General features: G+C 47.9%; 2 protein-coding genes and 1 pseudogene across 16 annotated transcripts in view; 2 read left to right on the top strand and 1 right to left on the bottom strand.

Moving 5' to 3' along the window:
* FAM110A (family with sequence similarity 110 member A) overlaps positions 1–27,117 on the top strand; it is an 897,957-nt gene that overhangs the window by 617,492 nt on the left and 253,348 nt on the right. The gene's annotated exons all lie outside the window — the stretch shown is intronic.
* On the bottom strand, positions 3,549–17,461 carry LOC137541502 (actin-binding Rho-activating protein-like). The gene is made up of 2 exons (XM_068262837.1): positions 17,008–17,461; positions 3,549–4,144 (listed from the first exon to the last, which is right to left on the bottom strand). The coding sequence occupies exons 1-2, from the start codon at positions 17,119–17,121 to the stop codon at positions 3,707–3,709; spliced, it is 552 nt and encodes a 183-aa protein (XP_068118938.1). The 5' UTR covers positions 17,122–17,461; the 3' UTR covers positions 3,549–3,706.
* LOC137542645 (U2 spliceosomal RNA) lies at positions 25,364–25,476 on the top strand (annotated as a pseudogene).

Raw genomic sequence — 27,117 nt, 5'->3', positions numbered from 1 at the left:
AAACAAGGTCCACAGACAGGAAACTGGGATGAAGTGTAATCCTTGTTTGGCTGTTTGCAGTTCCTCTTTAAGCTCAACAGAGCCCACAAACAGCCTAAGAAGGTGTCCTGCACCACTGTGAGTTCTGCCTGCTATTTTTGCTGGTTGGTTGAGACTGCTGGTTAGTTGAGTCTCAGATAACCGGGACTCTACTGTATTATAATACATATGTTTTTTATACATTCAGATATGATTTATTTTATGTAAGGGGGAAGGGGCATTGAGATAGAAAACTGTGAAATTGTGCATACACTTTAAACCGCCCCACTGTTCCACAAGGTATTGTTGGTTTGTCATCTATTGACGCTTGACAGGTTCACTTGACAAAGTCTACATTGTGGAATGATCACGATGTGTTCATTACTAATACAGCCATCACTTTTATCTGAGCTGCTGGAACGCTGCGCTGACTGAATCATATGCTTCACTAGAGCAAAAGACTAATATGAATGCTTCATTGTCCCGTGTAATTCTTTCCAAGATAAGTCGGTGCTATACCAATGGATAATAGTTTAATGTACAGCTTATATATGTGACAATACAGGTAGTCCCCGCTTAACAAATGACACATGAAGTTAGGTTTGTTCTTAACCTGAATCCTTTCTTAAAGGACAGGTCCGGGGTTAAAAAAAAATCTACTTACCTGGGGTTTCTTCCAGCCCCTGGCAGCCTATCTGTCTCTTGCCGCAGCTCTGCTCCCATCCGTTGCAGATACCGACTTCGTCAGGTCGGCATCTTCTGTGCCTGTGTATGGCCCGGAGCATTTTGCGCACTCACACAAGCGCAGAAGATGTCGACCTGGCGAGGTAACGGAGGGGACACCGGCTGGGAGCGGAGCTGCAGCGAGGGACTGAGGAAGCCTCAGGTATGTAGATTTTGTTGTTTGTATTTTTTTACCTTGGACCCGTACTTTAAAGAGACTCTGTAACAACAAAAACCTCCCCTGGGGGGTACTCACCTCGGGTGGGGGAAGCCTCCGGATCCTAATGAGGCTTCCCACGCCGTCCTCTGTCCCACGGGGGTCTCGCCGCAGCCCTCCGAACAGCCGGCGACTGTGCCGACTGTCAGTTCAATATTTACCTTTGCTGGCTCCAGCGGGGGCGCTGTGGCGACTTTCGGCACGGAAATAGACGGAAATACCCGATCTCCGTCGGGTCCGCTCTACTGCGCAGGCGCCGGAAACTTGCGCCTGCGCAGTAGAGCAGACCCGACGGCGATCGGGTATTTCCGCCTACTTCGGCGCCGAGAGGCATCAGAGCGCCTGCGCAGGAGCCAGGAAGGTAAATATTGCATCACGGCTGTACGGAGGGCTACAGCGAGACCCCCGAGGGACGCAGGACGGCGTGGGAAGCCTCATTAGGATCCTGAGGCTTCCCCCACCCGAGGTGAGTACCCCCCAGGGGCCGTTTTGTCGTTACAGTTCCTCTTTAAAGGAAATCTAAAACCAAATAAAAAAATCAGTTTAATTTACATGGGTCTTCTTGCAGCCTCCTGGAGTCATCCTGTGTCAGCGCCATCATTAGGAGACCCTCCGGCCAGCAGGGGCAGCCCCCACAAAGCTGGCTGGCCTCGCGCCTCGTCTCCATTGCAGGCAGCAATCTGCACATGCATAGTACACAAAAATCGCTATCAGAGTGTGCGACAGTTCAGGGGCGGGAATGCACCCTAACCTCCAACTGACGGCGATCGGACAGCTTCAGGGGGTCGACGCTGCTCGTTGGAGAATCAGGGAAGGACAGCATGGGCACAGGAGGACTCCAGGGAACTGCAAGAACCCCCGGGTAAGTTAAACGTATGTTTTTAAATCTTAAGTAACCCTTTAAGTCGGTTGGCACACTGTGCCATCTCTGTCCCCTGTACCTCCGCTGTGCCTTTAGTGTCGACCTCTGTTCCCCTGTGCCTTCAGTGTCCCCCTCTGTGTCACCTCTGTTCCCTGTGCCTTCAGTGTCCCCCACTGTGTCACCTCTGCCCCTCCTTTGTGTCACCACTGTGTCCTCAACAACCCCTCCCCCCCCCCCCCCCGTTCCCTCTGCGCCACCTCTGTCTCCACTGTATGCCTCTGCTGTGTCCCTCTGCCTCCGTTGTGTCCCTCTGCCTCCACTTTGTCACTCAGCCTCTGCTGTGTCCCTCTGCCTCCACTGTATGCCTCTGCTGTGTCTCTCTGCCTCCACTTTGTCCCTCTGCCTCTGCTGTGTCCCTCTGCCTTCGCTGTGTCCCTCTGCCTTCGCTGTGTCCCTCTGCCTTTGCTGTGTCCCTATGCCTCCGCTGTGTCCCTCTGCCTCTGCTGTGTCCCTCTGCCTCCGCTGTGTCCCTCTGCCTTTGCTGTGTCCCTCTGCCTCCGCTGTGTCCCTCTGCCCCTGCTGTGTCCCTCTGTCTTCCGCTGTGTCCCTCTGCCTCCACTTTGTCACTCTGCCTCCGCTTTGTCCCTCTGCCTCAGCTGTTACCCTCTGCTTTTTCTGTGTCCCTCTGCCTCAGCTGTTACCCTCTGTCTTCCGCTGTGTCCCTCTGCCTTTGCTGTGTCCCTCTGCCTGCGCTGTGTCCCTCTGCCTCCGCTGTGTCCCTCTGCCTCCACTTCATCCCTCTGCCTCTGCTGTGTGCCTCTTCCTCCACTTTGTCCCTCTGCCTCAGCTGTTACCCTCTGGCTTTTACTGTGTCCCTCTGTCTTCCGCTGAGTCCCTCTGCCTTTGCTGTGTCCCTCTGCCTTGGCTGTGTCCCTCTGCCTTTGCTGTGACCCTCTGCCTACACTTTGTCACTTTGCCTCTGCTGTGTCCCTCTGCCTCCGCTGTGTCCCTCTGCCTCCATTTTGTCCCTCTGCCTCCACTTTGTCCCTCTGCCTCCGCGGTGTCCCTCTGCCTCCGCTGTGTCGCTCTGCCTCTGCTGTGTCCCTCTGCCTCTGCTGTGTCCCTCTGTCTCCACTGTGTCCCTCTGCCTCTGCTATGTCCCTCTGCCTGTGCTGTGTCCCTCTGCCTGTGCTGTGTCCCTCTGCCTGTGCTGTGTCCCTCTGCCTTTGCTGTGTCCCTCTGCCTTTGCTGTGTCCCTCTGCCTCCACTTTGTCATTTTGCCTCCGCTGTGTCCCTCTGCCTTTTCTGTGTCCCTCTGCCTCTGCTGTGTCGCTCTGCCTCTGCTGTGTCGCTCTGCCTCTGCTGTGGCCCTCTGCCTCCGCTGTGGCCCTCTGCCTCCACTGTGTCCCTCTGCCTCCCCTGTGTCCCACTGTCTTCCGCTGTGTCCCTCTGCCTTCCGCTGTGTCCCTCTGCCTTCCGCTATGTCCCTCTGCCTTTTGCTGTGTCCCTCTGCCTCTGCTTTGTGCTTTTGCTGTGTTCCTCTGCCTCCACTGTGTCCCTTATGGTTTTCACTTATGTCCCTTATATGTTCACTTATGGTTTTAAAGTTAAATTGATTTCATGTAATTCATGCAAACTTCCAGAACTCCAAACTTGCTATATACAGCAGTAAAATGGCATTTTACCCAGTGTAAAAAAAACAACAATTTCTTTGAATGTTCTACATTTGATTTTCTCAAAAAAAAAAAACAAATCCAAACAATTTTTTTGAAGAAAATTGTTTTGACTCATTACATTTTCAGACCATTCGTATTGGTGGGTCATTCATTAATTAGAAATATGTTAGATGGGAACTACATGTAGTTTGGGGTTATTGTTTTGAACTTTCAGTCTAAGAGAGTAATAATGACATCATCATGCACCCCCTGCCACAACATCTCCCCTTCAAAGTCCAGGTGTCCATGTTTTCGCGCTCTCAGGAGGATGCCAACAACTTTATCTGAAATGCGAACGTACTGATCAAACAGTCTCCCAAACGTCACTCTGATCTTTCCGTCTCTGCCACGTACTCCCATGTCTCTGATAATAAGGCACATTTCCTCCACCTCCTTGTGTACATGCTGCAGTGCCCTTTTGCCCCTGGACTCCGTCTTGCTGCCTTCCTCCGGTCTCCCGTAGCCTTTATCCCCCTTGTGAAGTCGAACATCCATGGCATGCTGGTAGTCAAAGTCATCACTGAATGGATTGAGTCTCTGTTTCTCCACGTGGACCTCAGACCTGGATTGCCATTGCTTCCGTAGGTCGGATATGGTTATGATTTTGATCTGGTAAAAAAATAAGCTTTATTTAAAATTCTTCTTAAGGGCATCATTTTAATTTCTTTAGGAGACAGTATTTATGTATAAAGTGTAAAGTTTACATATGCTCGTCTTATCAAATTAGCAACTCGGGGTGACCCAAACCACTAGGAATGTATAGGGGGCTAAAAGAGACCAAAAAGCCCTCCTACTAATAAGCAATGCTTGTCACAGGACCCATAGTGGCCGGACCGCACAATGCCTTCCAATCAGTTTCAGCACACAGACCATGCAATCTGTGGTCGCAATCGGTGCGCAGAAACCGCTGGGAATTTGGCAGCAGACCGACTAGAAGGGAGCCTGTGAGTTACGGTAAATACAATTTACTCACTATTTCAAGGTATAACTGCCACCACCTCTGTTACCATGGGACAGAGGAACCCACTGTCTAGACCTGCAAATAAAATCGATTAGGGCCTGTTTCCACTACACGCAGATTGGATGCAGAATGGATACAGAAAAACTGACTCCAATGCATGGCTATGGGAAAATCTGCATCAGAAAAATTGCGTTTAGTGGAAACAGGCCCATAGGCATTCATTGGAGTCCGTTTTTCTGCATCTATTCTGCATTCAATCTGTGTGTAGTGGAAACAGGCTCTAAAACACACTCTATTCTGTCCAGCTAGCAACAATAGTAGCGACTCTTCAGAAGCCCGGGTTCAGTTTGTGTGGCTGAATAATAGGGTAGCTGAACAAATAAAAGACGTTAGCGTCGTTTATTAAAAACGCAATATAAATAATTAATATTGACAGAAAATCATTAACATCAACAATTATAGAAACATTAACAGCCAGTATGAAAATAAAAGGAAGGAGAAAATACTTAGGTTCGTGGAAATATGTCCTTTCTGGGAAAGAAATGCTAAGTCCTTGGTTTCAGAGTGGAGGACTCAGTGTCAAAGTCCAAACAAGCCAGATGCCAGCATGTCCTCAAGCTGGCAAGGATATAATCAGGATGATGTTTCAATTCCTATGACATCAGACTTGATTAGGGCAGATGGTCCAGTTCCTGAGAAGTTTAATAACTTTGTTGTAGAGGACCCCTTGCCCCTCTAGACTCAGCAAGACTCTACAAACCCAATGATACCGCTCTCCTAACTATCCTATTTACGGTATTCCGTAAGTATGCAAAAAATCATATAACACATGCATCTGAATCTACCCCTAGTGGTGCCGCACTGTCTAGCTCGTCCAGGGCCACCTGGGGAGCTAGCTCCTTGGCTTCCTTTCAGGCAGCCATATGCTGACGCAATTGACACCTCTGTGAAGGCCCAGATTCCAGTCACATGCTAATTAACAAGTCACTGGCCAGGAAGGGGACTCTTTGATCAAGTTAAAAAAAGAAAATGTAATTTTCTGATCCCTGCAAAGACTGAGCAAATCTAACCAGGGAGCGATCAGAAAACGACTGCGCGAATCTTCCCAATTCGCCTGCGTTTCTCACGGATGTTCCGTGACAATGCTTGTTGTGATTTGCCTTCTTAAAGAGACTCCGTAACAAAAATTGCATCCTGTTTTTTATCATCCTACAAGTTCCAAAAGCTATTCTAATGTGTTCTGGCTTACTGCAGCACTTTCTGCTATCACAGTCTCTGTAATAAATCAATGTATCTTTCCCCTGTCAGACTTGTCAGCCTGTGTCTGGAAGGCTGCCAAGTTCTTCAGTGTTGTGGTTCTGCTATGAACTCCCCCTTCCAGGCCCCTCTATGCACACTGCCTGTGTATTATTTAGATTAGAGCAGCTTCTCTCTTATCTTTTACAAGCTGGATAAATCGTCCTCTGAGCTGGCTAGGCTTTCACATACTGAAGAATTACAGACAAGGGCAAAGCTGTTTGCAGGAAGAAACGAGCAGCCTGAAACTTCAGTGCATGAGAACAGGGGGAAAGAAACACACAAATGATCTCTTGAGATTCAAAAGGAAGGCTGTATACAGCCTGCTTGTGTATGGATGTATTTTCTATGTGTGGACATACTGTACATCAACCTACTTCCTGTTTTGGTGGCCATTTTGTTTGTTTATAAACAAACTTTTTAAAACTGTTTTTAACCACTTTTAATGCGGCGGGGAGCAGCAAAATTGTGTCAGAGGGTAATAGGAGATGTCCCCTAACGCATCGGTATGTTTACTTTTGTGCGATTTTAACAATACAGATTCTCTTTAACTACCTGTTGGCCGCCTAACGCCAGTGGGCATGGCCGCGGCGGCAGCCCCAGGACCGCCTAACGCCAATTGGTGTCAGGTCCTGGGGCTCTGTTTTGCAGGAGATTGCGCGCAGGCTGCACGTGTATCTCCTGCTCGGGGGGCGGAGCTCCGCATGCCTTCAGTCTCTGAGCGGCGATCGCCACTCAGGAGACTGTTAGATTATCAGCAGTGCTGTACTGGGGATAGCCGTGTGCCACAGTTGTCCCCCTGGGGGACAAGAGAGCGATCGGCTCTCATAGGCAGAAGCCTATGACGGCTGATCGCCGTGATTGGCCGGCTGCGGGGAGGGAGGGAGGGGAAACAAATATTTAAAATACAGTATTTTTTATTATAAAAAAGTAACAATATTATTTGTAAAAAAATAAATAAACATAAGGGGGGGTGATCAGACCCCACCAACAGAGAGCTCTGTTGGTGGTGGGAAAAAGGGGGAGGGGATCACTCGTGTGCTGTGTTGTGCAGCCCTGCAGCTTAGCCTTAAAGCTGCAGTGGCCATTTCAGCAAAAAAAAGGCCTGGTCTTTAGGGGGTTTTAACACTGCAGTCATCAAAAGGTTAAAGGGACACTTAAGAGTACAAAAAAATTAGTTTTACTCACCTGGGGCTTCCAACAGCCCCCTGCAGCTGTCCGGTACCCACGGAGCCTCGCTCGGATCCTCCTGTCCCTGCTGGCAGCTAGCTCCGTGTTCGGCGACAGGCCTGGGAACGCGAGTGATTCTTCGCGTTCCTGGCTGCAATAGCGCCCTCTATACTGCTATCATCGTGCAAACACACTGATGAAGCCCACATGACAGTGGGCGTAACGTGTATGTGGGCGAGGCCTTGGACATGGAGCTGGAGGAGTGGCATGACGCACGGATGACACTCCCACTCTAAGCAGCCAACTCTGAGCAAATCATATGAAGGGCAGGTACCTGTGATCCGCGGGGCATTCAAACTGCAGCTGATACGAAGTGTGAGACGGCAAGAGAGGTAACACATGTGAGCTTTGTGTGGCCGAGGCTGTAACAATCGTAGTGGACTTTTCTGCAGTAAAAGATGACCTGTCATGGAGTTGCCATAGCCGGGTGTCTGCTGGGAAGCACCGGTTTGATTGTCATCAGGGAAGGAACATTTGAATCCATTGTGAACAGGTTTGCACTTGTCAATGAGATTGATAGAACTGTCCTAAGAAGAAACATGAAGGACTTATACCTTGAGTGCTTCCACTGAGCATAATGCACATGTGCAATATATAGGGATCGACCGATCCAAAATTGTGTGTGGATGAGGAGAGAGTGAGGGTGTGCATGCATCCAGGAGTACTCCTGTTTAACAATTGCCCACGTCTATTGCTTTTAGGGGTTTGGGGGACAGTTACACAGCTGTCACGCTTTTTTCTACTAATAAAGCATTTTTGGCATATAGTTCATTGAGTGGCAGCTGCTCATAATGTGTACATAGAGGTGTGTCGAGGGCATGGTTAGAGTTGTGGCAGGGGCATGGCTTAAGTGTCCCTCTTTCTTATCTCAAAACGTTGTGGTCAAGGTGTTTGTACTATTATGGTGACCCCAGTATTATGGAGAAGTCGTGGTGGCTGCACTATTATGGAGAAGTCATGGTGGCTGCACTATTATGGAGAAGTCATGGTGGCTGCACTATTATGGAGGAGTCATGGTGGCTGCACTATTATGGAGGAGTCATGGTGGCCCCAATATTATGGAGAAGTCATGGTGGCTGCACTATTATGGAGGAGTCATGGTGGCTGCACTATTATAGAGGAGTCATGGTGGCTCCAGTATTATGGACGAGTCATGGTGGCCCCAATATTATGGAGAAGTGATGGTGGCTGCACTATTATGGAGGAGTCATGGTGGCTGCACTATTATAGAGAAGTCATGGTGGCTGCACTATTATGGAGGAGTCATGGTGGCCCCAATATTATGGAGAAGTCATGGTGGCTGCACTATTATGGAGGAGTCATGGTGGCTGCACTATTATGGAGGAGTCATGGTGGCTGCACTATTATGGAGGAGTCATGGTGGCCCCAATATTATGGAGAAGTCATGGTGGCTGCACTATTATGGAGGAATCATGGTGGCTGCACTATTATGGAGGAGTCATGGTGGCTCCAGTATTATGGAGGAGTCATGGTGGCTGCACTATTATGGAGGAGTCATGGTGGCTGCACTATTATGGAGGAGTCATGGTGGCCCCAATATTATGGAGAAGTCATGGTGGCTGCACTATTATGGAGGAGTCATGGTGGCTGCACTATTATGGAGGAGTCATGGTGGCTCCAGTATTATGGAGGAGTCATGGTGGCTGCACTATTATGGAGGAGTCATGGTGGCTGCACGATTATGGAGGAGTCATGGTGGCTGCACTATTATGGAGGAGTCATGGTGGCTGCACTATTATGGAGGAGTCATGGTGGCCCCAATATTATGGAGGAGTCAAGGTGGCCCCAATATTATTGAGAAGTCATGGTGGCTGCACTATTATGGAGGAGTCATGGTGGCTCCAGTATTATGGACGAGTCATGGTGGCCCCAATATTATGGAGAAGTGATGGTGGCTGCACTATTATGGAGGAGTCATGGTGGCTGCACTATTATGGAGGAGTCATGGTGGCTGCACTATTATGGAGGAGTCATGGTGGCTGCACTATTATGGAGGAAGTCATGGTGGGTCCAATATTATGGAGGAGTCATGGTGGCTGCACTATAATGGAGGAGTCATGGTGGCTGCACTATAATGGAAGAGTCATGGTGGCTGCACTATAATGGAGGATTCATGGTAGCTGCACTATAATGGAGGCGTCATGGTGGCTGCACTATAATGGAGGAGTCATGGTGGCTGCACTATTATAGAGAAGTAATGGTGGCCAGAGCCGACGCTACCATAGAGACAAAGAAGGAGGCATTTGCCCCGGGGCCCCGACCTCTGCTGAGGCCCCCGCAGCGCCGACCCTGCTACATTTCGCCTGCACCCCCCGCTCCCCAGGGTCCTGCAAGCAGCCATAATTACCTATTAGTCCCGGTGAGTGAGCAGACGGGCAGCGGCTACACTCTGAGACACATGATGCACCGGGCCATAGAGTGGGAGGGAGACAGCGTGTCTCAGAGTGTAGCCGCTGCCCGTCCGCTCACCCGCCAGGACTAATAGGTATTTACGGTTTCTTGCAGGGCCCCGGGGAGCAGAGGGATAATAGCGGGGGAGGGGGGAGCTTTGCGCTGGGGGCCCCAACGCTATAGTTTGCCACAGGGCCCTTTAACCCGGGCCCTGATGGTGGCTCCAGTATTATGAGGAGTCATGGTGGCTGCACTATTATTGAGAAGTCATGGTGGCCGCACTATTATGGAGGAAGTCATGGAGGCTGCACTATTATGGAGCAAGTCATGGAGGCTGCACTATTATGGAGGAGTCATGGAGGCCCCAGTATTATGGAGTAAGTCATGGAGGCCACCCTTGTAGAAAAGGGACCTCCTCAGCATGGGGAAGAGGTAATGTTTTGTGGTAAGATTTGGGATTCATGATTGTATACATAGTAGTAATATGGTAACTGTAATCGTGAGGCATGTCAGCAGAGGAAAGGGGACAAGTCTGTGTGATGGATGTGGGTAACGGTTACTGGCGTTGTTTCGAGGGATTGAAAATTTAGCAATTTGGGCAGACCACGTACAGAATGTGTTCCTCAGCTGAGGACTCAGGGAAAGGATATTCCTATCCAGTCAGCAGGAATACCAGCTCATTAATTCGCCATGCACATATGTCATGGCAGGACAACTGTCTGCACCTGGCAGGACACCTCGTGTGTTCATGAGCATGGCAGCAAGTTCAGCACATTCTTGAAGACATGCTGAGGAACGCAGCTCTGCTGTGACAGTTACTGGCTGCTTCAGAGGAATGCAACAAAGAGTTACCCAGAGTCCTTTGCTTCAGCAATCTACACACTACACTAAACTCAGCTGAGAATCAAGTGTGTACAGGTGTCCCCTGAGCTTGACCCCCTCAGCGACCCCCTAGCACATTATTCTCTTCTTCACCCCACCCGCCAGAAGCAGGTATGTCATTGTTCCTCCTCCCCCAGAAACAGATGTGTTGCTCCACTATAGCAGAGTAAGCTACATGACTCCTTCCTCGAATTGTGCTCTGAGTTATTGAGTCCAGATTTTGAATTTAGCTGTCATAGCTGGCTGCAAATTAAATGGTAAAGGTCATTTTTAATTACCAAGTGTACCCAAGGTGAATGTGACATGATGAGATAAACATGTGTATAGTATATATAGTGCAAAACATTAATAACCAGGCTGCTTTAGTCTTTTTATTTTGCTGCCTGAAATATTTTATTTTCAGGTATGCAAGTGACAGCTTCTGTCTTGTTGGTACCTTGTCAGGAATATAATACATATCCATTGCTGATAAGCCAATTACAGCCATAAAAGTTTTCCTGGGAGAATACAACTGCTGAGGGCAGGGGAGAGATACAAAAAGGTCAATAGTTCATGTATAGTAGCTGCAGTAGAGTATCGTACCGTGTTAGCCATACTTAAAAGCAAGAAGGTTTGAAGGCCCTTTCACATCTGAGCGGGAATCGCACGATTCCCGCTCACGGCAAAGCGCTAGCGGTTCTGCAAGAACCGCTACACAATGTAGCGAGTGGCAGTGTTCTCACTGTCGCGGTTAGCGATAACCGCAACCGCGCTGCATGCAGCGGTTTTCCGGCGATGAGCGTTCCACGATTTGTGATCGTGATTAGCGTGCATAGCACGCTAACCGCGATCGCTCCAAAACCGCCGCAGTGTCCAGTGATTTTTCCGCGCTAATCGCAGGAAAATCACTCCCGCAAAATCCGCTGGCGTTCTGCGATTTTAAGTGTGAACGGGCCCTGAATCAGGATGAAGTTTGAAGAAGGCTGCACAGCTGAAGGTTTAAGGTGGCCATACATCAGGCGACTTAGCAGCTGATCGGCTATCATATTAGATTATTATAATCAAATAGGATGAAAGTGTATTCCCGAACGACAAAGCAACCAATTTCTGGACGTAAATTGGTACCATTGTCAATAGCGCATGCTGCAAGATGTCAGGCCAAAGTTGGTTGGTCGGGTGCGTGGCAGGAACAGCGTGCAATTTCCTAAACTATCCGCCGCCTCGCCGCTATCCCCCCTCCTAATGCCCACCATGCCAAAGTGTATACATTACCTGTCCGCGGCCTCCGCTTGTCCTGCTGCTCCGGGTGCATTCTCCTCTCCATGCATGCACACCCCCACTTGGTTTCCTGGTGAGGGCACGTGTGTGACGTCACACACGCCCGCCCTACTAGGAAACTACGTGGGGCGCGTGTGTATACGGAAGAGGAGAATGCTCCTGGAGAAGCGGGGGACAATCGGAGGCCGCGGACAGGTAATTATACACTTTGGCACAGCGGCGAGGCAGCGCACAAGGTAGATTCCGGATCGATTTCAGCATAAAACTGATTGGGAATTGGCCTGTGGTGTATGGGCAGCTGACAGATCTCTCTCTTATTAGATTCAATAAGAGAGATATTTGTCTCTGTGTCGAATCTGCCCATCCATCGCTAGATGTATGGCTACCTTTACTCGTATTGTTCTAAGTTAGCCAAGAAATGGTAACCTCCTAATTCAACACTTCTTGCTAGGTCATGTATAGTAACTCTGGGGCACTTAATAGACTGCCATTGAGCACACATAATAAAACATTCAATCTACTTTGTAAATGTTTAAAATAAAAGCATGGGCTATCTAAGAAACAAATAAATCATTTTTAATAGTAGGAGGATAAATACAATTGTTTATCTCATCACTTTATTTTAACCTCGAGTTCACTTTAAAGTGGTTGGGCAGCTATTTTTTGTTCTTCCCAATCCATAAAAACGTCCCCTTCCCTTTCTTCTATGGGGCCCAATGTCTTGGTGGGGGACTAGCTTGTCATTGCAGTGCCCACTAGGAGGAGGCGTGACACGAATGCCTCTTACCCATCCCGTTTGATTTCTTGGAGGCCCTGACCTTCCTCTCCCTTACTGCGCTACAGAACCAAGTAAAGCCGAGGCTTGTGGGATTCACTACAGGGGGATATGAGTGGGATTATGCAGGGGACTGCGAGACTTTTTAGTGAACTACCCTCTTCTTGTCCCCTGTTGGAGAAAAGCATGGTTTGGGAGATGGGGACAGTAGCCGGTGGCAAAGCTACAAAGCCATGAGCCTAATGGAAAATTTTACACTGGCCTACCACAGCGCTGCATCACATGATCGTTATCACTACAGCATCATTAAAGAGCTAAAAATATCTAATATGTGATGCGACTGACAGTAACACGAGCTGGTGCCAGGGGTAAGGGTGGGGGTTGCTGTGCACTGATGCAACTGACTTTACATCAGTCTTAAAGGGTACCTGAGATGGTGTATGGGCCTATTTACACTTGAGGCTTCTTCCAGCTCCATGAGGTGCTTGGAGTCCCTCGCCGTCCTCTCCAGTCCAGCTCAGTTCTGTCTGAAATCCTCCCGGTAATCCGGCCAGACACTGCCAGTTGTGCGCATGCCGTGCAGGCTCAGAATGCTCCCGGCTGGGGTTGCGAGTGTGACTAAGCCGCGCATGCACGGGAAAGTGCGGGTGGCCTGATTACCAGGATGATTTCCGAGAGAACAGAGAGGACGGCGAGGGACTCCAAGCACCTCATGGAGCTGGAGGAAGCCCCAGGTAAGTATAAATAGACCCCCACACACCATCTCAGGTTCATTTTATGTTGAGGACTTCCATAGCAAGTATGTGGAGATGGTTGATGGCTGCCTTTCTGTTTCGTGAGGGGTGGAGGGGCGGGTTAGGGAGTTTGTGGGATTTACATTGCTGGACCCCAAATTACGATTACGCGCAGAGGGGAGGAAATTAGGCAGTCAGTAGGGAAATATATTTTTGATGTTCCCCCGCAGGGGTAGCCGTCTTCCAACTTCTCTCTGTGCCTGAAATGCACACGACCAGAACATATGTACGGTACTCAGAAATAGAAAAAAGTATTCATAGTTTGTTACACCCTCTGAAATGAAAGCCCCTCACTTTCTATACACACCCAGTCTGCTTCTCATCTATAAATAGCTAATGGTTTGTTTAATTACCCTACCGAGTGTCATTGGATGCAGGATAGATCAGCTTGCACTCTGTGACCCAGTGCAGCTCTCCAACTAGGCAATGGACAGGGCACTGATGATCTGTAATCTGGACTTCTGCAAAGACCCAGAGACAGCAGCCCAGAGTAGATTTGGCCTAAAGCAGGGGAGAACATTGAAGAGGGGGCATATGGAAAAATGATTTTATAAACATAGAGGAGATGGCTGCACATAAGGGGCTTGATTCACAAAGCCATGATAACTCTTATCACAGTCGCGCTAATGTTTGGCACGAAAATTCACGTTTGTGCGCAAAACCTTTACACGTTTTATAGCTCGCGCAAAATGATAGTGCGACCATTATAAGAGTTATCATGGCTTTGTGAATCAAGACCAAGGAGTCTGCTGCACATGGAAGAGGGGCTGCACATGAGGAGACTGCTGTACATGGAAGAGGGGGCTGCACATGAGGAGTCTTCTGCACATGGAAGAGGGGGCTGCACATGAGGTGTCTTCTGCACATGGAAGAGGGGGCTGCACATGGAAGAGGGGGCTGCACATGAGGAGTCTGCTGCACATGGAAGAGGGGGCTGCACATGAGGAGTCTTCTGCACATGGAAAAGGGGGCTGCACATGAGGGGTCTTCTGTACATGGAAGAGGGGGCTGCATATGAGGAGTCTTCTGCACATGGAAAAGGGGGCTGCACATGAGGGGTCTTCTGTACATGGAAGAGGGGGCTGCACATGAGGAGTCTTCTGCACATGGAATAGGGGGCTGCACATCAGGAGTCTTCTGCACATGGAAGAGGGGGCTGCACATGAGTCTTCTGCGCATGGAATAGGGGGCTGCACATCAGGAGTCTTCTGCACATGGAAGAGGGGGCTGCACACGAGGAGTCTTCTGCACATGGAATAGGGGGCTGCACATCAGGAGTCTTCTGCACATGGAAGAGGGGGCTGCACATGAGGAGTCTTCTGCACATGGAATAGGGGGCTGCACATCAGGAGTCTTCTGCACATGGAAGAGGGGGCTGCACACAAGGAGTCTTCTGCACATGGAATAGGGGGCTGCACATCAGGAGTCTTCTGCACATGGAATAGGGGGCTGCACATCAGGAGTCTTCTGCACATGGAAGAGGGGGGTGAACATGAGGAGTCTGCTGCACATGGAATAGGGGGCTGCACATCAGGAGTCTTCTGCACATGGAATAGGGGGCTGCACATCAGGAGTCTTCTGCACATGGAAGAGGGGGCTGCACATCAGGAGTCTTCTGCACATGGAAGAGGGGGCTGCACATCAGGAGTCTTCTGCACGTGGAAGAGGGGGCTGCACATGAGGAGTCTTCTGCACGTGGAATAGGGGGCTACCCATCAGGAGTCTGCTGCACATGGAATAGGGGGCTGCACATGAGGAGTCTTCTGCACATGGAAGAGGGGGCTGCACATGAGGAGTCTGCTGCACATGGAAGAGGGGGCTGCACATGAGGAGTCTGCTGCACATGGAATAGGGGGCTGCACATGAGGAGTCTTCTGCACATGGAAGAGGGGGGTGAACATGAGGAGTCTGCTGCACATGGAAGAGGAGGCTGCACATGAGGAGTCTGCTGTACATGGAGAGAGGGCTGCACATGAGGAGTCTGCTGCACATGGAAGAGGGGGCTGCACATGAGGAGTCTGCTGTACATGGAAGAGGGGGCTGCACATGAGGAATCTTCTGCACATGCAATAGGGGGCTGCACATGAGGAGTCTTCTGCACATGAAAGAGTGGGCTGCACATGAGGAGTCTGCTGTACATGGAAGAGGGGGGCTGCACATGAGGAGTCTGCTGCACATGGAAGAGGGGGCTGCACATAAGGAGTTTGCTGCACTTAAAAGAGGGGGCTGCACATGGAAGAGGGGGCTACACATAAGGAGTTTTCTGCACATGGAAGAGGGGGCTACACATAAGAAGTTTGCTGCACATGGAAGAGGGGGCTGCACATGAGGTGTCTGCTGCACATGGAAGAGGGGGCTGCACATGAGGAGTCTGCTGCACATGGAAGAGGGGGCTGCACATGAGGTGTCTGCTGCACATGGAAGAGGGGGCTGCACATGAGGAGTCTGCTGCACATGGAAGAGGGGGCTGCACATGAGGAGTCTGCTGCACATGGAAGAGAGGGCTGCACATGAGGAGTCTGCTGCACATGGAAGAGGGGGCTGCACATGAGGAGTCTGCTGCACATGGAAGAGGGGGCTACACATAAGAAGTTTGCTGCACATGGAAGAGGGGGCTGCACATGAGGTGTCTGCTGCACATGGAAGAGGGGGCTGCACATGAGGAGTCTGCTGCACATGGAAGAGGGGGCTGCACATGAGGAGTCTGCTGCACATGGAAGAGAGGGCTGCACATGAGGAGTCTGCTGCACATGGAAGAGAGGGCTGCACATGAGGAGTCTGCTGTATATGGAAGAGGGGGCTACTCATAAGGAGTTTGCTGCACTTGGAAGAGGGGGCTGCACGGGAGGTGTCTGCTGCACATGGAAGAGGGGGCTGCACATGAGGAGTCTGCTGCACATGGAAGAGAGGGCTGCACATGAGGAGTCTGCTGCACATGGAAGAGGGGGCTGCACATGAGGAGTCTGCTGTATATGGAAGAGGGGGCTACTCATAAGGAGTTTGCTGCACTTGGAAGAGGGGGCTGCACGGGAGGTGTCTGCTGCACATGGAAGAGAGGGCTGCACATGAGGAGTCTGCTGCACATGGAAGAGGGGGCTGCACATGAGGAGTCTGCTGTATATGGAAGAGGGGGCTACTCATAAGGAGTTTGCTGCACTTGGAAGAGGGGGCTGCACGGGAGGTGTCTGCTGCACATGGAAGAGGGGGCTACACATAAGGAGTTTGTTGCACTTGGAAAAGGGGGTTGTACGTGAAGAGCCTGCTGCGCATGGAAGAGGGGGCTGCACATGGAAGAGGGGGCTGCACATGGAAGAGGGAGCTGCACATGAAGTGTCTGCTGCACATGGAAGAGGGGGCTGCACATGAGGAGTCTGCTGCACATGGAAGAGGGGGCTGCACATCAGGAGTCTGCTGCACTTGATAAAGGGGGCTGCATATGAGGAGTCTTCTGCACTTCCCGAGAAGAACTGCACATGGAAGAGGGCTGCACATAAGAAGTCTACTGCACATGGAAGAGGGGGGTGCACAACAGGAGTCTGCTGCAGTTGGAAGAGGGGGGTGCACAACAGGAGTCTGCTGCAGTTGAAAGAGGGGAGTGCACATGAGGAGTCTGTTGCACATGATAAAGGGGGCTGCACATGAAAAGTGTGCTATATAATGAGGAGTGGCAGTGTTGCACACTAAAGAGGAGGCTGCTATTCATGGCGGAGGGGAGGTGACAGAAGAAAGTGAGCCAAGAGGAGGAAAAGTATAAATCTTGGCCTGTATGCAATACTCAATAATCCTTTCATCTGTTGAATACAACCAAACTATGAAGTCAGAATTTATATGAGTTTTTGTGGAAGATTCCAGCAGATCCTCTTACCTTGGACAGAAGTGCTTTCCTTTTCTCCTGGGCCTCGGAGCACTGGCCACAAGCATTGTCCCCTTTTTCTGATGTCTCCCTCTCTTGATCTGTAGCTGGTGAGTTTGCCGACATTCCGATGGGTCAGTAAAGACCGGACACTACCACATTTTCTAACGTCTCAGTTTAACAATAAGTATAGATACAGCTTCTCTCCCATATGAGGCTGCTGAAACTCCACCAAATGGAAGGATGGATTGGAACAATCTTGGGAGCCACTTAACCAGCAAGCCAGAAAATGTGGTTACATATAACTTCCTGTCATTGAAGATGGAAGTCTTCTGGCCAACCAAATTCCACCGTCTGTTAGGACCAGACTGACGGGTCTCTCAGTCCTGAATGATGTTGTCAGGAGGTCTCTGTAGTATATTCTGAGCAGCTTTACTCCAAGGTCTCCTTTTATATCGGAGAGCTCCAGTCTATGGCATGAAAGGCATCTTTCCTACTGTCATCCTAAACTTACAGAGCAACAGATGGGACGTGAGAAAAGGCTTCACTTTACAGACTCTGCTCAGAGCAGGCATCCTCCTAATCATGTGTTTCCTTCATAATTAATGGGGAATGTACACGCTGGCTTTTAATGTAAATCTATCACTAGGATATAATCCCCTCCACGCATACAAAGCATGCACTTTGTTAGGAACCATCTCCCTTACATACATTTTTATATATGTAGACTGTTTGCATTGTTAGAGTCTTTAGGTTTAAATAACCAAGGTCAGAAGCCACTCACTCATTTTGTCTATATTTCAAAGTCCTTCTAGTCTGATTCCTTTCACAGCAGTCTTTGCCATACACAATTCAACCTAATCAATCGATTTTCTCTCTCTCACTAACAAATTGTAACATTTAAAATACATATAAACATACAAATAAGAAGTATGTTTCTTCCAAAATAAAATGAGCTATAAATTACTTGTTATGATCACGTCTGCAGCATGTACTGCTGGCTGCAGTTTTATTGAAGACAAGCAGTTTTTGATGTCATTACATGCATTTGCTTGCATAGATTGGGTTGCACTCAAACTAGTTGCTGTGGCTCTGCAGTTCTGGCCAGCTCAGGATTGAATGATTACCATTCACCTGTGTGGGAATCTGCATGTCCGCTCCCATTGGATGACCTCAGTGTAAAGATCTGCTTCCTGCAGGGCTCCTCGGGCTATCATAGTTTCAGATCAGTCTGTTACTCTGTCTCGCGCCCCCCCCCCCCCCCCCCCATTCCTAGTCCGTGTGGACTGCACTGACTCCTGCGCAGGGGTCAGTGAGTTGTTCTGTTTATCAGTAATTGTTACTTTGCTAGTCTTGCATCATATATCGGTTCATCGCCAATATATACGCATACTAGCGTGTTTGTTATTTTCCTTGTATTCGTGTTACGTTAATACATCAGTGTCACTGATATATACGTACTCAAACTGTTTATATCCTGTGTTCAGTCAGTCAGGTTCCAGCACGTTTTGGTAGGTTGCGCGTATCGTGATCACCCGTGCTTAGCTAGTTCAGTCCTGTTCCTGTTACCTTGCGTGGATTGCGCTCACTTCTGCATAGAAGTAGCGAATCCTTCCTAGTCCTGCTCCAGTTCTTAGTTGGTGTTCCTTGCTTATGTCATATCGCAGATATATACATATGTCAGTCAGTCGTTTGTAGTTTCATTGATAGCTGTAATCGTAATACGTTAGGAAATCATACCTGTTGTATATTTGTGTGTATTACGTCTGCCTTCTTTGACTCTATTTCCTGACTATTCTGTCCTGTCCTTGTGAGGCACGCCACCGCTTTTCCAGTCTGTCTTGTTATGGACGCTTGCTGTCACTTAAGCAGTGACTAGTTAAGCAAGCGTTCATTCTGTTACCTGTCCTGATCTTCTGAGTTCTGGTTTATGCGCTCAGCGCTACCTTGCGCTGAGCCACTACAGTGGAAGGATTGTTTGTGGCTGTTCGGATCTACGCCTGCTCTGTGCGCCACATCTCCTGTTGGTGTCAGTCCTCTCCTCCACTAAACTGGGGATATCCTGGTTCCTTGTGCTAGCGTGTGTACCTCCTTCACGTCAGGATATACACCACGTGCTGACTGTGGAGAATATACCACCAAGCGTAACATTACTATTCTCCTATGTCGCTTTCACCTACAGTAGTTTTTAGAAATCTGGCAGTTGGACTGAGCAACTGCTGTTCACCAAGTGCTTTTGATAATAAAGAAAACCCTGAGAATCCCCCGTGGGCTAGTCCAAAACCTGTCACTTCTGACAGATTTACTACGAGATTCTGACAGACACTACCTACTGTAAGTGAGAGCAACATAGGAGAAAAGTAAGTTTTAGCACATTTTACTTTTTAGCACATTTTACGTTATAGCACATTTAGAGATGTACTTCTTATTTATGTGTTTTCATGTATTTAACCACTTTGCCACCACGGTACTTTATATCTACGCCCCTTTTAACATCATTTCCCCACCAGGGGGCGTAGACATATGCACCCCCGCCGCTGACCGCACTCCTGCTCACTTGTGAGCGCGCACCCGCACTCGTGCACGCCGCCGGCCGCTCGCCTGGAGATCAATGAACGGGAAACCTGTTCCCGTTCGTTGATCTAACTCCCCGCAGCAATGATCAGCATGTTTCCGTGAAAAGCTGCTCGATCATTGTGCAAAAAAGGTTTCCCAGCCTCATAACACTTCCTGTAAGCGTGCATTCACAAAAAATTACTGTGGCCATTTTGTGGCCAAATAGTAAAACTACATCCAAAAGCATTTTTCATATATAAATACATAGTTTTACATTATAAATTAACTCATTACCTTCCACACTCCCCAATTTTTTTTATTTTTTTTTTGTAATTAAAAAAAAAATTACAAAAAAAAAAACATAAATAGTTTCCTTAGGGACTGAACTCTTTAAATATTTATGTCAAGAGGGTATAACACTGTTGCTTTATAAATTATGGGCTTGTGATTAGGGATGGACGCAAAATGTAATGAATAGCGGAGATGCCGCCGCATGGGCAAGCGGCATGGCGGCTATCTCCACGTTCCAGCCGGCGGCTTCTGCCGCGCAGCAACATGCTGCTGGTTCGCCTGGTCCTTCTAGTGCACACAGATTGAGAGCTACGCGCGCGCCAGGCGACAGGACCTTTATGCTAGCAGAAGGGGAGTCAGCTGATCATGCAGAGTGACTGGGGCGGCGCTGTGGAGCGCTCTGGGTATATATAGGACTTGCCTGTCAGTTGCAAGTTGTCTGCTGTTACGAATGCTTACGTGTGAGCGCTCAGACACCAGTCAGATCTTACAGTGTGTTAGAACCAGCCGGAGCTGGGAATTCACACTTAGTCAGATTCCGTTGATAGCCTTTTAAGAATTACTGTTTATGTGTTAGACTAGTTCCCAGGTGTTGAAACCAAGGACTTCACACCTAAGACTAGGAAATTGCTATGTTGCTACTGTGTATGTGTTAGACTAGTTCCCAGGTGTTGAAACCAAGGACTTCACTCCTAAGACTAGGATATTGCTACATTGCTACTGTGTATGCGTTAGACTAGTTCCCAGGTGTTGAAACCAAGGACTTCACACCTAAGACTAGGAGATTGCTACGTTGCTACTGTGTATGTGTTAGACTAGTTCCCAGGTGTTGAAACCAAGGACTTCACACCTAGATTAGGATTGTTATCTTTATTGTTACCTGTTATGATCTCTGGCTTTCCTGACCTCTCTCCTGTTTGCTGATTCGGTACCTCCGCCCATCTGATAACCTGTTGCCGACCTTGCCTGTACCCGGATACCGAATCAGTCTTCTGTCTCTGTGCTTTATCTGTTCGTGTGTTGCTGACCTGGCTTGTCTGACCTTTCTGGCTGTCACCTAACCTTTAGGTGATCAGCCTTACTGTACTGTATGTGACACTTGCTCTCAGGTGTACATTAGCTGCAAGAACAGGGTTATGGTCACCTGCTCCTCAGGAGATCATCTTGCAGCACAGTCAGTGGTCCCTACCCTTCAGGGGTCCACTGGCTGCAGTACAGTCTGATTCCCTGCCCTCAGGGAATCTTTGGCTGCAGTACAGTCTGATTCCCTGCTCCTCAGGGAATCCTTGGCTGCAGTCCAATCATTATCTCTCATTACACCAGGTATCACTCTTGCAGCCCAGTCAGTGGTCTCTGCTCCTCAGGTGTCCACTGACTGCAGTACTGTCTGATTCCCTGCTCCTCAGGGAATCCTCGGCTGCAGTTCGATCATAATCACTCATTCCACCAGTTATCACGCTTGCAGCCCAGTCAGTGGTCCCTGCTCCTCAGGTGTCCACTGGCTGCAGCACAATCTGAATTCCCTGCTCCTCAGGGGTCCACTGGCTGCAGTACAGTCTGTATTTTCATCTCCTCAGGAGATCTTCTTGCGGCACAGTCAGTGGTCCCTTCTTCCTCAGGGGTCCACTGGCTGCAGTGCAGTCTGATTCCCTGCTCCTCAGGGAATCCTTGGCTGCAGTAGTGTCTGTATCTCCCGCTTCTCGGGAGAGAACTTCTCTGATTACTGTTACACCAAACACTATACCACATTGGGTGTCTTGTGTCTAGCTATACTGGTATTATTGGTGATTCTGCAGATCACCACACAATCAGGTATAGCGTCTGTATTATTGGTGATACTGCAGATCACCAATAATGAGAAAATCTGTGTTGCTAACACCAATCGTTACACAAAACTGAAAAAAAATGCACCTTTATTTCCGAATAAAATATTGGCGCCAAACATTGTGATAGGGACATAATTTAAACAGTGTAATAACCGGGACAAATGGACAAATACATGTCATGGATTTTAATTACAGTAGCATGCATTATTTAAAAACTATAATGGATGAAAACTGAAAAATAATTAACTTTTTCCCAAATTGTTTCCTATTTTCCCATTAAAACACATTTAGAATAAAATAATTCTTGCCATAATGTGCCACCTAAAGAAAGCCTAATTGGTGGCGAAAAAAACACGATATAGTTTATTTTATTGCGATAAGTAATGATAAAGTTATAAACGAATAAATAGAAGGAGTGCTGAAAGGTGAAAATTGCTCTGGTGCTCAAGGGGTAAAACCCCTCAGTTGTGAAGTGGTTAAAGTGAATGTGTACCGCTTTAAAAATAAAAAAGTCAGATACTCACCTAAGAAGAGGGAAGGATCGGTCCTAATGAGCCTTCCCTCTCCTCTCCCGGTGCCCGGTCCCGCGCAGGATCCCCCGTAGCAGTACAGTGTTCTCCCCAGGCTCTTTTAGCCGGGTGCTCCACCCGGCTAGTTTTGATGAGCACCCGGCTGTCATTAGCTCACCTCCTCCTATTCTGTAAGCATAATTGCTCACGGAAGCCCTGGCCCTGCATTCTCTCATCTCACCCACCCGGCTACTTTCTCATGCCACCCGGCTACTATTTCATGCCACCCGGCTGGAAAAAATTTCTGGGGAGAACACTGCAGTATTCGACCAGTTTGGTTAAATACTGCCACTTCCGCTGCCGAAGTGATGTTTCGGAAGTCTTCGGGAGCACTCGGGCTCCCGAAGACGTGCCGCTCCATACTACGCATGCGCGAGCGCCCTCTATGACGCAATCGCGCGTGTGTAGTATGGAGCGGCCCGTCTTCGGAAGCCCGAGTGCTCCCGAAGACCTCCGAAGTCCCTGTGGCGGCGGAATCGAACGGGGGAGCCAGCGCAGCACCGAGGGCACCGGGAGAGGAGAGGGAAGGCTCATTAGGACCGAGCCTTCCCTCTCCTTAGGTGAGTATCTGACTTTTTTATTTTTACAGTGGTACCCATTGGCTTTAAACATTTACGTAATAGTTGTCCTTTTAAAAAAAAAATGATTGTTTAGAAAAACATTATCTAAAGGCAGTCTGCTGCTTACAAACGACTTGAGTTGCAACTTTTCAGAGATACACACAAAGTTTTCTTCATGTACAAATTATATTGTTGTTTTATTACATATTTTTGTGGTTAAAGGTTACAGTTTTGTATAAAGTAGTTTAAAACTCTTTGATTGAACACTGAAAATAATTAAAAAGCATAGTTTATTCTGTATGTCCAAAGCCAGAGTTGCCCAAAAGATATTATTTATCCACGTTTGACCATGTTCAACCAGTTGAGGACGACAGGCTTACACCCCTCTAGTGACCAGGCCATTTTTTACAATTCAGCACGGCCATAAAACTTAGCCCACAAATGAATGTTGCCTCTCTCTCTTGCTCCCCCCCGAGATCGATCCAATCATAGTGATCACCTCTCATAGGCATCAGCCTATGAGAAGGATCAGTTTGTGAGCCACTTGAGGGGATGGCTCAGTGACAGTGCTGTCCCCAGTAAAGCGCTGCGCTTGATCGCATCGCTGTACAAATGAAAAATGGTTTTTCTTATCTTTAACAGCTGCGATCATGGCTGGCAGGCTGATCACGGAACCCCATTTTGATTATTTATGGAAGCTCGCGCTAAAGCGAGCCCAAGCTTCTGTCAAATCTTGTGCATCATGAGATGACGCACCAGTTAGGCGGTCACAAAGTGGTTAACACAGGACTCAACGTACGAACTGATTCTATTTAGAAACAATCTCCTGGAACAGAACCTGTTTGTAAGTAAGGAGCTGCCTGTAATAAAAAAAAGATTGATTTTTCTAAAAAATGTATAAATATCTCATCAGATTTGTTGGAAAAATCAGAAAACTACAAAAGCTGCATGTTTTATTCAATCTTCTTTTTTTGTATTTTGATAAAAAATTTACCATAAGTGTATGGTACGACTTTTCAAATTATTTGACCAAAGTGGAAAAAATCAATCCGATTTCTCTAGTTAAAAAAAGAAATAAACTACCAAAAATTGGTAAGTGTCTAGCCACCTTTATAGATATCACAGTGGAACAGACAAGAACTTTTCTATAGAGCAAGTTCTAACAACATAAATTAACCTTTCTCTATTTTTAAACAGAGTAACCAAGCAGCTTAGGGTGATCCAAACTACTAGGAATGTATAGGGGGATAAAAAGGAACCAAAAAGCCCTACTGCTAAAAAAGCAAAGCTTGGTGTAATTTGCCTTCTTAAAACAGAAGGAAATTTGCAATAATTCAGTTATAAGTGAACATTTGTGGTTACCCACAATGCTCTACTGAATATGCAAATAATTCCTTTTCACCCTTGTTAAGCCAAGCAAGCATCTAGAACCGCTGGTGTATAGCAAGCTTATAGCTTTAAGTTTTACACAGCCTTATCAAACCCACATGTAGACAGCCTGTTTCGGACTTTTGGTCCTCATCAGTACATGGCAGGGATTGATAAGGCTGTATGAAATAGGGCTTGGAGTACAACAGAGTAACCAAGCAGCTTAAGGTGATCCAAACTACTAGGAATGTATAGGGGGATATTTTTAAAGAGAGCCCGAAGTGGGAACAAAAAATTAAAAAAAAAGTAGGCTACCTGATCTGCAGGGCTGAGCGAATCAGGTACCGCAAAAACCGCCGCTCCCTGCTGCACCCATGGGCCGCAGTGGCCCACTTTCACTTGCATGACCCCGGGTCACGATGCTGCTCTGGGAGACTGTGTGTCTCTCATAGCGTGCAGAGAGGCAGGGGAGCGGCAAGAGGCGCAGCCAAGGGGAGAGACCTTGCCCAATGGAAGCGCAGGAAACCCTGTAGGAATCCCCCTGGTGGGTGTTTTAGACAGGGAATTCCTCTCCCTGTTTTTACCTCCCAAGTTTCATGCCATAGACTGGAGCTCACCGGTATAAAAGGACAGCATGGAGTAAAGTTAAATAGTATAGTGTTGTGCCCGGCGCCGCAACCAGCCATGACATCTCGTCATGGCAGAACTGCCCCTGGTCTCTCCCCTCCCTTCCCTGATTGGCCACAATCGGGAGAAGCAGCAAAATTTAATGGCCCACGATCTACTCAGCAGTTGGTTGTGATCTACCGGTAGATCACGATCGACCTATTGGGCACCCCTGGCATAGATAATCCATTTCTATCTGATTAGAATTCAATTGGATAGTGATCGATTCCGACCATAAGCTAAATTTTGGTAGATTTCTGCAGAAATCTATCAAGCACCACAAGCATTGTGCTGCCTGACGCACTGCAGCACTTGTGGCCATCGATCCCCCACCTCTGTTGCCCGGTTCCTGCCACATGGAAGCTTTCCAGCATGTCCAACCAGACTTTCTATCCATAGACTGCACAAAATCAAACAAAAGTCAATCAATCAGATCAGCACCAGGGGGCGTAGATACACATACCTCGCTATTTAGAGCCGTGCGCACACGTGACAACTCCCCCCCATCCCCGCAGCAGAGTACTGATCGTTGAATGCTTCTCTGTCTTTTGGCTAAGATCAAGTGTAGTATCTGTTCTTATCATTTTTTGGGGGGTCCTGGAGGGATGGCACAGTGGCAGGGTGTCCCTCCTGGTCGTAATTCCCCAGAGGCTGATGGAATGGATCTACCACTGGTCGAAGCTGAAGGGTTGAGGGCTTTGCTTAGGCGTGTACTGCCCCTGGAAGTGGTGCTCCAGGAGTACCTGAAAAAACCTGGGATGTGGCAGATCCCGGGTGGAAGTAAGGTGCTTTGGTCTGTACTGCCCATATGCATAGCCAATCATTACTGGGTGCATTTACAATAGAAATATAACAGTTATGAATAAAATGTACCAACAGCTTTCAAAGTAATTAAACTGAACTTATAATTTCTAAATGAATAATAATACTTGTGCACAAAAGCAAATCTGATAATTGAATGGGTTATAAAAAGTAGAAAAACACATTTTTGTTGAATATTTTGTTAGAGTTTAAACCCTTCTTCTCTCTAAACTGTTTATTACAGTTTTTGGTGTAACATTAGAACCATTGCAGGAACCAGCCAGTCAGTTGCACCAGTAATCTGCTCAGTTTCTCTGGGCACGCTTGCTCCAGACTCCTAGGCACATATACAATTAACTTTTCCTCCTGAGTTATCGCCTAGGACAGGGGTAGGGAGCCTACGGCTCGGGAGCCAGATGTGTCTCTTTTGAAGGCTGTATCTTGCTCACAGTCATTAGGGGTTGATTCACTAAGCTACACTGCTCAAGCAGCGCAGCTTAGTATGGCAGCGGAAGTAACATTTTCAAAGTAGGCACGCTACTGCTGTACTAGCATGCACTACTAACTTACTCGTGCGCCCCCCAAAACTAACAGCTGCTCCAGTTGTCCCACTCTAGGCCCTGTCGGGTCCAGTGTCTTTGTAGGATGAGATCCCTGCACTTTGATTGGCCCAATAGGCTGCCTGTCACTTGACAGGCAGCCCATCTGGAATAAAGTGCAGAGATTTAATCCTACAAAGTGAATCAACCCCCAAGTCAGCTAGCTAATTGTATAACGTGTTAGTCAGTATATCTCCTGTCTGGCTCTCGGGAAATTGCTGATGTTGCTGAAATCTAAGAGAAGCTGAAAACGTGTCTGACACTTCCGCTGCCCGGCGGGTCATCTGTATATACATCACAATGGCAACATTATGGCTCTCACAGAATGACATTTTAAAATATGTGGCGTTTATGGCTTTCTCAGCCAAAAAGGTTCCTGACCCCTGTCCTAGGAGATCATTTTTCATCTTCTATTTAAAATAACTTTTCAGCACTTTGCATTTTATAAAGTCCCAAAAAGTAGATGGAAAAGTACTATCAATATTATGATGAGTATGTTCTTGCTTACTGATGGTTTAAAAGACATTTTAGTGACAAGTTTGAAAATATCACCTAGAAGAAATCTCAGGAGAAAAAAAGAATTGCATATGGACCCTAGGCCCATATGTAATTACGTTTTTCTCCTGAGTTCCTAGGTGATATGTTTACACCTTGTCAATAAAATACCCTTTAAACCACCAGGAAGGAAGAAAATGCTCAAAATAATTTTGATAGTACTTCTTGTCAGGAACCGGCTCCATGGCACACCTGCACATAAGGTTCCCGACTTCGGGTTTGACCAGATCGAGAGGGGAAGAAGCCTTATTCAAGCTAACACAAGGCTGTCGGCCCTCAAAACACTTCTCACTGCCACCACTAGCTGCTGCTAGACACTTCGACAATTCCC

Source organism: Hyperolius riggenbachi, chromosome 12 (assembly GCF_040937935.1).
Source record: "Hyperolius riggenbachi isolate aHypRig1 chromosome 12, aHypRig1.pri, whole genome shotgun sequence".
Lineage (NCBI taxonomy): Eukaryota > Metazoa > Chordata > Amphibia > Anura > Hyperoliidae > Hyperolius > Hyperolius riggenbachi.
The sequence above is the reverse complement of the archived record's forward strand: the minus strand, read 5'-3'. Positions and strand labels throughout refer to the sequence as shown.

What these genes read in the sequence shown, in the direction of transcription:
- LOC137541502 (XM_068262837.1), bottom strand. Translation starts at nt 17,121, where the DNA reads ATGTCGGCAAACTCACCAGCTACAGATCAAGAGAGGGAGACATCAGAA. An exon ending in GGAAAGCACTTCTGTCCAAG is followed by an intron (nt 4,145 to 17,007) that starts GTAAGAGGATCT and finishes TTTTTTTACCAG; the next exon opens with ATCAAAATCATAACCATATC.